General features: G+C 34.3%; 1 protein-coding gene across 1 annotated transcript; it reads left to right on the plus strand.

Moving 5' to 3' along the window:
* Positions 1 to 865: 865 nt before the first annotated feature.
* Positions 866 to 6,152, plus strand: LOC148627174 (inositol-3-phosphate synthase 1-A-like). The gene is made up of 5 exons (XM_088569117.1): positions 866 to 947; positions 1,400 to 1,822; positions 3,392 to 3,795; positions 4,192 to 4,434; positions 4,787 to 6,152. The coding sequence occupies exons 2-5, from the start codon at positions 1,417 to 1,419 to the stop codon at positions 5,381 to 5,383; spliced, it is 1,650 nt and encodes a 549-aa protein (XP_088425243.1). The 5' UTR covers positions 866 to 947; positions 1,400 to 1,416; the 3' UTR covers positions 5,384 to 6,152.
* Positions 6,153 to 11,326: the final 5,174 nt, after the last annotated feature.

Raw genomic sequence — 11,326 nt, forward strand, 5'->3', positions numbered from 1 at the left:
TCTGTGGTATATTACTAGCACTGGCGTATCAAGAAGAGAGTGTCCATGCCACATCGAAAAAGGGGGAAAATACATACAGACTACAGTTTCCAGCAGGAGGCGTACCCATAATTGATTTTTTAAATGAACAAATGTCAGCAAATGAACGAAGGAAAGCCGGATATCGGACTCCCTATATGAACATTTTGACCAAATCCTGGTTTTTATTTCGCATGGTTTCCTGTACAATAAGCACCGACTAGTTTAAAATGTTCGTGTCATGATTAAAATATGCAGGGAAAACTGTTACCTTTTGCATTGTCTGAAAAATAGATAATTAAATTACTTCATCCCCTTTGCTAAAGATTTTTATTTTGAAAGTTTGTTGAAGTTGTTGTAGCATGAAAATACACCGCCTTTAACTATAAATAATTCCCACGATTTACCAGCATGTGCAACGATCAATTTGTACGACCAGTTAACAAACTTAAATGTTATAAAACAAGCTCGGTACATTGTTAACTATACCAGAAGTGACAGCATGACAACAACGTTTTTTTTCATAATTCAAATGTGAATAGCTGTATGCACTGTGATAACACACCGGGTACATTACACGACTGCTTCCGAAATCGACCCTTTATTTTTGCAAATTCGTGCGTTTCTGTGTTATTATATCTTAAATGGAATTGTAATAAATCAATGTAAGATTGTATGATGTTTCCTCAGTCAGTTATTTATAGTAAAAAAGGCGTGTTTTTCATGCTACAACTACCGGGTGTACGTTTCTCATTGGTTCTTAGCACAACAGACGTTTTCAATAGTTAAGTCGTACGATGTATGGTTCTATGTGGACTTTGATCATGATCAAGCAAGCTTGACCAAATAAAAATATTCCACACGGTTGTCATAACCGAATAACCCCAATAAAAAGTTCATTTCATTTAAGAATTTCCAAGTGAGAGCAGGTAAGACGAGTATGTGAGATGCATGTGTTGTCTGTAAAGTAACTCTATGTACTGTATAAACATATATAATAAATTCGTGTCTATAAAGTTATTGTAACCGGTTTGTTCTATTTTTGTTATATAACTTTAATTAATATGGAATTACCCTCAAGTATTATTAGTCTAAGTTACACGTTTAAATAATGAGCTTAAACGCATGTTCACATGTTCTTCATATATGAAACATGAAAATGCATACACTTGAATATGAACAAACATTACACCTAAAACGTTCAGTGTGAATGTAAGTTATTTCAAAACACTACATGTAACTCAAGTAATTTCATAAAGAATCTGTTGCCCAAATGTAATGTTAGTATTATTACCGGAGCCCTCATACCACAGTACGTCAGTGCTTCAGTGCGTCTCAATTTGTGTTCTGATTTTAAAATGCATATTTTTTTTTATTTCAGTTCTTAAGTAATCAGACATGGCTAAAGTGAAAATAAACAGTCCAAACGTCAACTATTCGGAAGAATACATTGAGTCTAATTATGAATACCATACCTCTCAAGTCCTAACCGGGCGAGACGGGACGATTAACGTTACACCTGAAACTACCAAATATACATTTAGGACAGAGAGGAAAGTACCAAAACTTGGTCTCATGTTGGTTGGGTGGGGTGGAAATAATGGTTCAACTGTTACAGCCGCCATCCTGGCTAACAAACATCAAATGTCATGGCACACAAAGGAGGGATTACATAAAGCTAACTATTTTGGGTCAATAACACAAGCAAGTACAGTCAGTCTTGGAACAGGACCCGAGGGCGAAGTCTACATCCCAATGAAAGATATGTTACCAATGGTTGACCCAAACGATATTGTTATAGATGGTAAGTTTCTAAAGCAAGTTTGCGTCATATTCTCTCTTGCACAAATACTCATGTATATGCAATTCTGTTTTAAGAATGGTACCATGGAATAGTAACTTATTTTCACGATTAAGTTCCTTAGAAAACCAATAGCACAATCACCAACACCCTGATAGTGTTCTTTACCTAACATGGCTGTCACTATGTAGAACTATGAAATGTCGATACTTAAATCTACCGCCCTTAGAAATACACAGTGAATTGTAATATGCTTCGAGAAGGCCTGGGTGGATTATTAAGGCCAACTGAAGTTCAGATTTGGAAATAATGAATGGACTTGGCGATGAACTATTCATTGCTTTATACAAGAAATATATTACTAGCAATTTAAATGTTTTAGTTATTGACCCTAGAACGAGTTATAAATATCCATTCATGATTTGACATTTCACCGTGATCGATTATTAGGAAGAAATGCCATTTTAAAGGGCTGCACCAATGTTTATTTGGCTAATTGCTAGACAACATGAATAACATAGTATTTACAATCAATCAATAAATGCTATTTGAAACGATGTGATTTTCAAGTCATATGTTATGGTTCATTTTTTTCATTAATAAATATCTCTTAAATGTAAATTAAATACCAGGCAAATGTGGCCAAATTCACTAGCCCCCTTTTTCCATGTAAAATTCACCTACGAGCCATGTTAAACTACATGTATGTGTGTCGCTTACATCTCGGAAACCACTGAGGTTCTAGACTTAGAGTTAACTAATATAAGGAGAATGGATGAGGTGAATATGTCGAAGTGTCAACAACTCCATCGGGATGAAAGGCTCAAGGCCACACATGAGCCTCACACCACTAGGCAGGCTGCTGCTGGTCCCATACAACATTATACACAAGTTGGCGAAATAGTTGCCTCTATATACTCCTCCAACAAAAAGTGAAGTGAAAACGAAACAAGACACACATAGGACCAAAACTGGCGCAAAATTAGTGTATGACAATGATTAAGTACTTAGGTGTGATCACAACCCTCCCCTTTTAAAAACTGGTCACTGTGGAAAATTACACAATTAAACATACATAAAAATTAAAAAAGCTCAGAGTCCCTTGTTAAAACATAAATAAAAAAAAACTGTTTATACATTACACAAATGCGCAAACAAAGGACTACCAGCAGTTAAAGGAAATGCCAACTTCAGAACAGTTAAAACCTTCAAAAAGTTATGCCCTCGTCGTATGCAATATCAATCCGAAATTCTTCCAATGCGCGGTTACTAAGTACATAATTATCATTCAAGTTTGGTCAGATTGCATTGAAGGATGCCGATTCTAAGAGTGTCCACAAAACAATTTACAGACGGGCGCCATGCATAGTATTTAATACGAAGCTGGTGATTTTGGCAGAGGTTTACACCGTGTAAAATATATTATTTGCATTAGCACATGCAACAGTAAACATTCGTTCCTTATTTCATGATTTCACTCTAACTCAGAATTATATTTTCAATAGTCATTACTATTCTTACTTCTTGTCACATTTTGGCATTCAGTAGAGTATTTTTTTCCCAATAAACTAGGTTGGGACATTTCATCGATGAACATCGCAGATTCTATGCAGAGAGCTCAAGTTCTGGACTACAACCTGCAAGTCCAACTCAAACCACACATGCAAGCTATGAAACCACGGCCGTCGATATACATACCAGACTTCATCGCTGCAAATCAAGAGGAGCGGGCAGACAATGTACTAACTGGTAGCAAGAAGGAACAAATGGACCGTATACGGAAGGACATCCGCGAATTCAAGGAAAAGAGCGGGGTTGATAAAGTTATAATACTGTGGACAGCCAATACAGAGAGATACAGTAACATTATACCAGGCATCAATGACACCGCTGATCACGTACTGAGGAGTATAAACTCAGGACATACAGAAATATCACCCTCAACGTTGTTTGCGGTGGCTTCGATTTTAGAAGGAGTAAGTTTATAAAAGTGTTTAAAAAGAGAGAATACGCCATGAAAGTGTCTTTGATAAGTGGGAATTATGACTATATTAAATGCACCATTTCACATAAATCACAGTTCAGTCACTTTTTGAAAATTTAACTGAAAACGGAATGATATTAGTAAGAAAGGAGGACTTTTTTACCAAACCAAGCTTGAACATATACTATATGAAGAGCTTGCTATTTACTAGACCGTTCGCCATGATTGGGATTATAACTACGCCTTTCATATCAGAATTTGACTGCTTCAAATATTATCTCCACATTTGTATCTTCACTGTCATTTTTCATCTGAACAGGTCAAGCAAAAGCCTCTACATTCACCTGTTAAAAAAGGTCAAAATTTAAAAAGCATGTTCTATTTCCAGGTAACTTACATTAATGGCTCACCACAGAATACCTTTGTACCAGGGGTGATAGACTTAGCCAATAAAAAGAAAGTATTCATTGCTGGCGATGATTTTAAGTCTGGTCAAACCAAGATAAAATCTGTTTTGGTAGACTTTCTTGTCAGTGCTGGAATTAAACCTGTGTCTATTGTCAGCTATAATCATCTTGGTAACAATGATGGCAAAAATTTGTCAGCTCCTCAAACCTTCAGATCAAAAGAGGTAAGAAAATAATTAAACAATGCAAAATTGACCAAATTTTTTACAGCACTAATTTTTATAAGATTTACCCCCCCCCCCCGATGAAGTAGACCAATCACTACTGAGAAAGTATAAAAACATGTCATTTTGTATTATTGAAAAAATCAAAACTATTATAAGTTCTAACTTGCCATCTGCAGCCTAAATTTAATTTGATTTTGATTTGAATCCATGGAGATCAATGTACCACAATGAACCAGAAACCAATCAATAATGCATACAATTGACATGTCATTATCATGGAAAAAACAAATACATTGTGATTAATGTAAGGCATGAATGATAGTATTGAACAACTCATTTTTTTTGACAGATTTCAAAGAGCAATGTTGTAGATGATATGGTGGATTCCAATGACATTTTGTATGATGACAAGAAGAAACCAGATCATTGTGTAGTAATCAAATATGTACCTTATGTAGGAGACAGCAAACGTGCAATGGATGAATACACTTCAGAAATCATGATGGGTGGCAAGAACACTTTGGTTATACACAACACATGTGAAGACTCGTTGCTAGCTAGTCCTCTTATTCTAGATTTAGTGATCATTGCAGAACTTTGTGAAAGAATCCAATTTAGAACTGAGAATGACAGTAGTTTCCAGAGTTTCAATAGTGTTCTAACAATCCTCAGTTACTTATGTAAAGCACCATTAGTACCCACTGGAACACCAGTTGTTAATGCATTATTTAAACAGAGGTGTTGTATTGAAAACATATTCAGGGCATGTTTAGGTCTGGCACCTTTGAATCACATGATGTTAGAATATAAACATCAAACCATAGCTAATCCTATCCCACAATCCTTCACAAAAATGGCTGCTAAGAAATTGATGACACAGAATGGTGAGAATGGTACAGACTCTGGTATTGACAAAAGTGGTAGTGACACTGATTGTGAAAAGTGATGCATTTGTATTCAGACTTTTGCAAGACTCCCCCTACTTTAAAATGACAGATCCCATTCAGTATATATATATTTTGATATTTGATACAAGTTAAATTACCTGGATTAAGCTGCCAAACATCATCACAAAATTATCTAATTAAACAAAATTAGGTAACTAAATTAATATAAAATTGTTGTTGAAATTCAATTTAAACTTTTAAATTTGATTATTTCTTGATGTTCATATGTGTTTTATTAAGAAGATGCATCTGCACCATTATCTAAAACTTGGTCATTTTTCATTATTTCTGAATTTCATAGATATCTACCAATGTTAAATATTGGGAGCACCACTTTCCACATTACATTTTTGTGCCATAAAGTGACTAAATAGTGACTTTACAGCATTACATTATTTTATCATTTAGATACTCATTTTAACTTAGAGATTAAATTGAGGGGAAAAAATCTCAATTCAAGAAAATCTCAGTCTATTTTTACAAGTTGAAATGCAAATTATTTATATTTCAATGCAGTGTTATTATTATTACTGTTTATTTTTAGAGTATCTACATCATTTGTTTATGAAAAACAGGTCCATAATATGTAATTTATGGTTTGTTAATCAAAATTGGTTTATCTTTTACCTATGTAATGAGCCAACTAAATATGGGTTTTCAGTCAGGTATGGATTTACTACTGACAAACATACTGTGTACTAGTAGAAGCAGGTTGTTAAAGTAAAAGAAAACTACATTCTTTAACTGAATAAACTTAAAAAAGTCAAATGAAATCAAATATATTTGTCTACAATTAAAAATCACATGTTTATACAAAACAAAGTTCATCACAAGAAAAAACTATGCTTAAAAAGTAGCAATCTTTATAAACAGGAGGCCTATCAAAAACCCACCAAATTCATTTTTATTTCTTGTTCAGAAACAGTTACTGATCACATAACAAGTCGGAAGTTTTTCATTTGGCTGTTGCGCTTTCGAGATAAAAATTGTATAGATTGTACACGAAATTGACACTTTGCAAGAGTTATTGTTCCTGATTTGGTTGATTTTAGTGGGAGATGAATGCATGTTTTTCTCAAAGTGCCGATCTGAATAAAGAAATGACTTTTGTTGTGTGAAAATATGGCATAATTATGTAGACTGAAAAACCATCATTTGTCCGGTGAGTTTTTCTACTTCTTGAATTACTTTATAATTGGCAATGACAACTTGAAATGGACTGGTACTTAATTGTGTATAATAGTGGCTAAATTCCTTTTTGAGCGCGAGAAAATTTGTTGGTGTAATTTCTTTTACTTGAAAACTTCACGGACGTATAATAATATCACCCTGTCTTCAATTACCTCTTGTTGACTTATCATAAACTCAACATCTTCTGAATTTTAACATATATATATATATATATATACACGTCTGAAAAATTCCCAAGCGAAGCAAATTTGTTGTCTTTCCCTCCGCGGGACTCAACTGCTGTGACATCTATGGCAACATCCTTTGCACTAAGTCGAGTGCCCTAGACCACTCGACCAGCTAGGCTTTATATAAAAATATAGCTTTCTTTGGCCGGGTCGTTCCTCCTCGTACGATTAATCTAGGGCTTTAACTTAGTACACTATGTATTGAAATACCGGACAGTTCATCTAGGCGTTATGTAGGATAGAGGATCAAATTAACGATATATGTCAAAACAAATCAATATACATACATGTATACGTCTCAAAATGTGACGACTCTTTTCGCTACACTGCTCCATCAGATCAAATTGATACAGGGAAGATAATATAAGCATAACAAGGTCTGAAAAATTCTCAACGATCTTAGAACTGTCAAATTCGCAAAGCAATTTTTTTGTCGTTCCCTCCGCGGGACTCGAATTCGTACCGCTGTGACATCTGTGGCAACACCGCCTGCTCATAAACGAACTAAATTTTCGGTCAACTTATGACCATCTTCAGTGCTAAGAACAAACTGAGTGTGTATGGTGGTAAAATAACGCGAACACAACTCGCGGCATAAAGTGATTACCTGCGACGTATTAAAACTATAGTCGAAAGTATAACATTGGAATCCGAATTTGAGTTGATCTTGATCTTTGTAAAAAAAAATCAACTAGAAACACTAACAAACACTGTAGAGAAAATGAACTACATGTATACATTAATGGAAGGACTGTTTTTTCTTTATTTATTCCGTGTGGATGTAAGGCATGGAACCCTTCCCGCTGCAACCTCCGTTGAGCTCTCCATATCTGTTCCAGGATTAGGATTTACACTTTGTTGAAATCCGCGAGATCGTGGTTTGGTAACCTAAAATGTTGACTTGTTGGAAGTAAAGGCTTTTTTGTAAGGTCGCTCCTGTGTCCATATAAACGTTTGTGAAAGGGTTATTTGGATTCGCCAACATATTGGAGGTCACAGATGGGACAACCAAGTAAAATATATCACATTTGCACTATTTCAACTTGCAGTGTGCGTTACAAAATATTTTGTAACGTTTCCCCGTGACGTGCTAGTAAATGTTGACGATTGGTGCATCTGTTCGCAGAATTTACACCTTTTGTCACTACAGGATATATAAACAAATTTAATACACAGATAGCGGTGATTTACCGAATGTTCTGTGTAAAAACATTTCGATAATTTACATTGTATAATAAATTCTGTAATTTCACTGTTTGCGGACTTTCTCCCACAAAATCGACACAACACGAATATCAATCCACCATAAAATTCAAAATTAATGTTGAAAATAGCAACGAATAACGGAGGAAATCTAAGTTATAAGAAGGATAATCAATTGGCTAACATGAAAAACCAAAAAAATGATCACTTGTGCCAAGAGCCCAGAAAGGTTTAACTTGTGCGCACACAAGTTTGAAACGTGCGCACACAAGTTTGAAACGCTCGTTAAATCTAAGGGTTCTTCGGCACTCGTGATCATATTTTGGTTATTCACTCTTCACAATGAATTATCCTATTAATATCTTCATTCTGTTTAGAGGGCGTCTATGCAAAAATCAGGCAATGGGTGGCACATGACAATTTTTTTAAAAAGTTTTCATCTATTTTATACAGCAAATGCATTCTTTCTCAAAGTTGAATGTTGGTTTTTGATTAACTGCAACGGTTACAGAGAATTAAAGTTTCCGAAAAAGGGAGGTAACTCATTCATTTTGTGTAAAATTTGGTTGCTTTCTTAGAGAAATGTACAAAAAAAATAAACACAAGTGCTAATACACTGGAGGTTTTTGATTCTGGTGAAAAATGTAGCATGAACATTTCAAAACATAAGATGATGTAAAAAAAAACTGTAATCATACATTAGCATTTCCCATTTTATTTAGAACCGTTGTTTTTCCTTATGTGTATAAACAGAATGTTAAATGAAAATAAATTATTTCAATTAGTACCCAACTTCATCCACATTTATAAATTTTGTTCCATTTCACATTTTTCCCAGAAGTTTCATACCTGTCCAAAACTTAATTTGCATTTACATTCAGAAATTATTTTAAAATTAAAAGAGCATTTATTCCACACAATAATTATACTCAAATAAAAGCAATTTTAGCTAAAGTAATTTCCTTGATGAATGTAAGATTTTCCAATATATATATCAGTTATCCTTCTTCAGCATAAAACTCATTAAACTATATGAATACGCTGTGGGTGATTGTACCTTTCTCACATATGCAACTGATAAGGAGCAGAGGGTCTTTTTATCAAAATTAAAAGTAAAAATTAACTGTGGAAAACAATTCCAAAAAAAAAGTCCTAATATAGTAGTACGGCGTATTGATGTATAGCATATAGTGCTGTACCGGCCTTAGACCAAGATCTAAAAATGAATTATGTTTTCTCGTTAATTAAGCTTTCCCGAGATACTCTTTTACATTTTGACCAGTTTTTATTATGTTCTATGATCGTAACAACAAGTTGTTAGCACGTTCAAATCCCCGATCTATATCTGTTGATTTATAGCCACGCGATAAAAAATGACCACGGAGTCCATCTAGACGTTTGTTGGTGGTATCGTCTGATGAGCAAATACGCCGAATTCGAAGTGCCTGACTGTATGGTATGCTTTTAGTACAATGTTTTGGATGACAACTATTGGGAGATAAGTATTGGTGACTATCAGTTGGTTTGCTGTGAAGATCCATGGACATTTCCCCGTCTTTTACAAACGTAGTACTATCCAAAAATGTGATTTTTGAGTCAGAATTTTCGTGGGTGAATTTGATTGATGGATGAACATTGTTGGCATGTGTGATAAAATTGTCTAAATTTTGTTTCGACTCAGGCAATTTCATGTCAACATCATTGATGAATCGAAACCAAGAGAGGGGTTTCGATAAAAATGTTGAGATTATTTGATTTTCCTAATTTACCCATGAAGATGTTAGCATACGAAGGAGCCATTTTCGTTCCCATAGCTGTACCATTGATTTGGAGCTAGTGTTCGTCGTCGTTGAAAGTGAAGTTGTTACACTTCAAAACTAAAGTGAGTAAATTAATATATATATATAAAGTTCTGCATGAAAATTCCAGGCTACATTTCAATTCAGATTTCAGAGGACAGTTTTTGAGAGATAGGAATAGAGGGCAAAGGTGTTTGATCAGCACCCTTAAAGCAAAGCTCCCTTTTTAAATTTTGTGCAAATACTGTGTATTAATGAGGCTAAGCTAGTTGTAGTGTCCATAATGAACTGTCTCTGTGTCAAAAACTATTTTCATGTCCAAACTTGCCCCAAGTGTGAACAGAGTTCAAAATATTGCCGTCATGTAATGCTGTGCTTGGCAAAGCTCTTTATTCTTGAGTATTTTAGAATATGGCATGTTCTGTAGTTATACCACCCATGAACAAATTGATTTTCTAATTCATTGCATCCACAATTATTTTGACAGAACTTACACTGACATATAGTTTAAATCAAAGTGCTGTCAGCAATGGAGGTTTTTTTTATTCTTGCGAAAATTGTAGAATAAACAAAATTTCAAAGATTACATGATGAAAAATAAAATTGTGATCACACATAAATTTGCATTTTTCATATTCATTATCAAAAACTGTTTTTTTTTCCTAATACAAAAAATATATGTATAAATTGAATGTCAAACCATATTTTTGTTCCAACTTCACACACAAATGTAAATTTTGTTCCATTTCACCTTTTTCCTTTATTTTTAAAGAAAAAAATTCTTGAAAGAATCACCAGTGAGGATCACTAAGTGATCCAAATTTGCTAGGGAGCTTGGGGGCATGCCCCCAAGAAAATTCTGAAATATTAAACCCCAAATCCAGCATTCTGAGGATCCCCTGGATCTGCCACTGTCCTGTTTATTAAAGGTAAACTATTGAAGAATCTGACCAATAAGTGTGTTAAATGGAACATGCTTAACACATTTTATGCTTCTTGACACATTACTGCAAGAACTAAATTCCTAAATGTAAATTTATTACTAAATATCTTTCAAGGCCAAAAAGGAGTCCCTCAAATCTTCAGTTAATATGGAGACTAGATCTCAATTCTATTTGCAGAAATAATAGAATATTATTGAGCTGAATAATTGCAAGAAACATATTTACTGGTTATAAAAGAGGTATTGAATGATATAAAAGGAATTTCATTTGGACTATATTTTTGTGTAGTGTTAAGAAATAGTAACGAAGTTCCAGTGATAGACCGGCAACATAATGTATTTTGATCCTGAAGGATCAAAAACTTCAAAAAGATCTGACTTAGCATCTACCAGTGGTTTTTCTATACAACTGAAAGTATAAATCACACAGTGACCCTAAACTAAGGTTGAAGATTTTCTTCTGGACTAACTTCTATGTTAAGTTTAGCTGAAATCCTAGACCAGGACTGAGGGAGGAGGGGGGACACACTACCACTGTAGTTCTAGCGTGTTCACCAGTACTGACAGGGGAGGATAGAC

This window comes from Perna viridis, chromosome 1 (genome assembly GCF_037379345.1).
Source record: "Perna viridis isolate PV_CMFRI_1.1 ecotype Kerala chromosome 1, ASM3737934v1, whole genome shotgun sequence".
Taxonomy (NCBI): domain Eukaryota; kingdom Metazoa; phylum Mollusca; class Bivalvia; order Mytilida; family Mytilidae; genus Perna; species Perna viridis.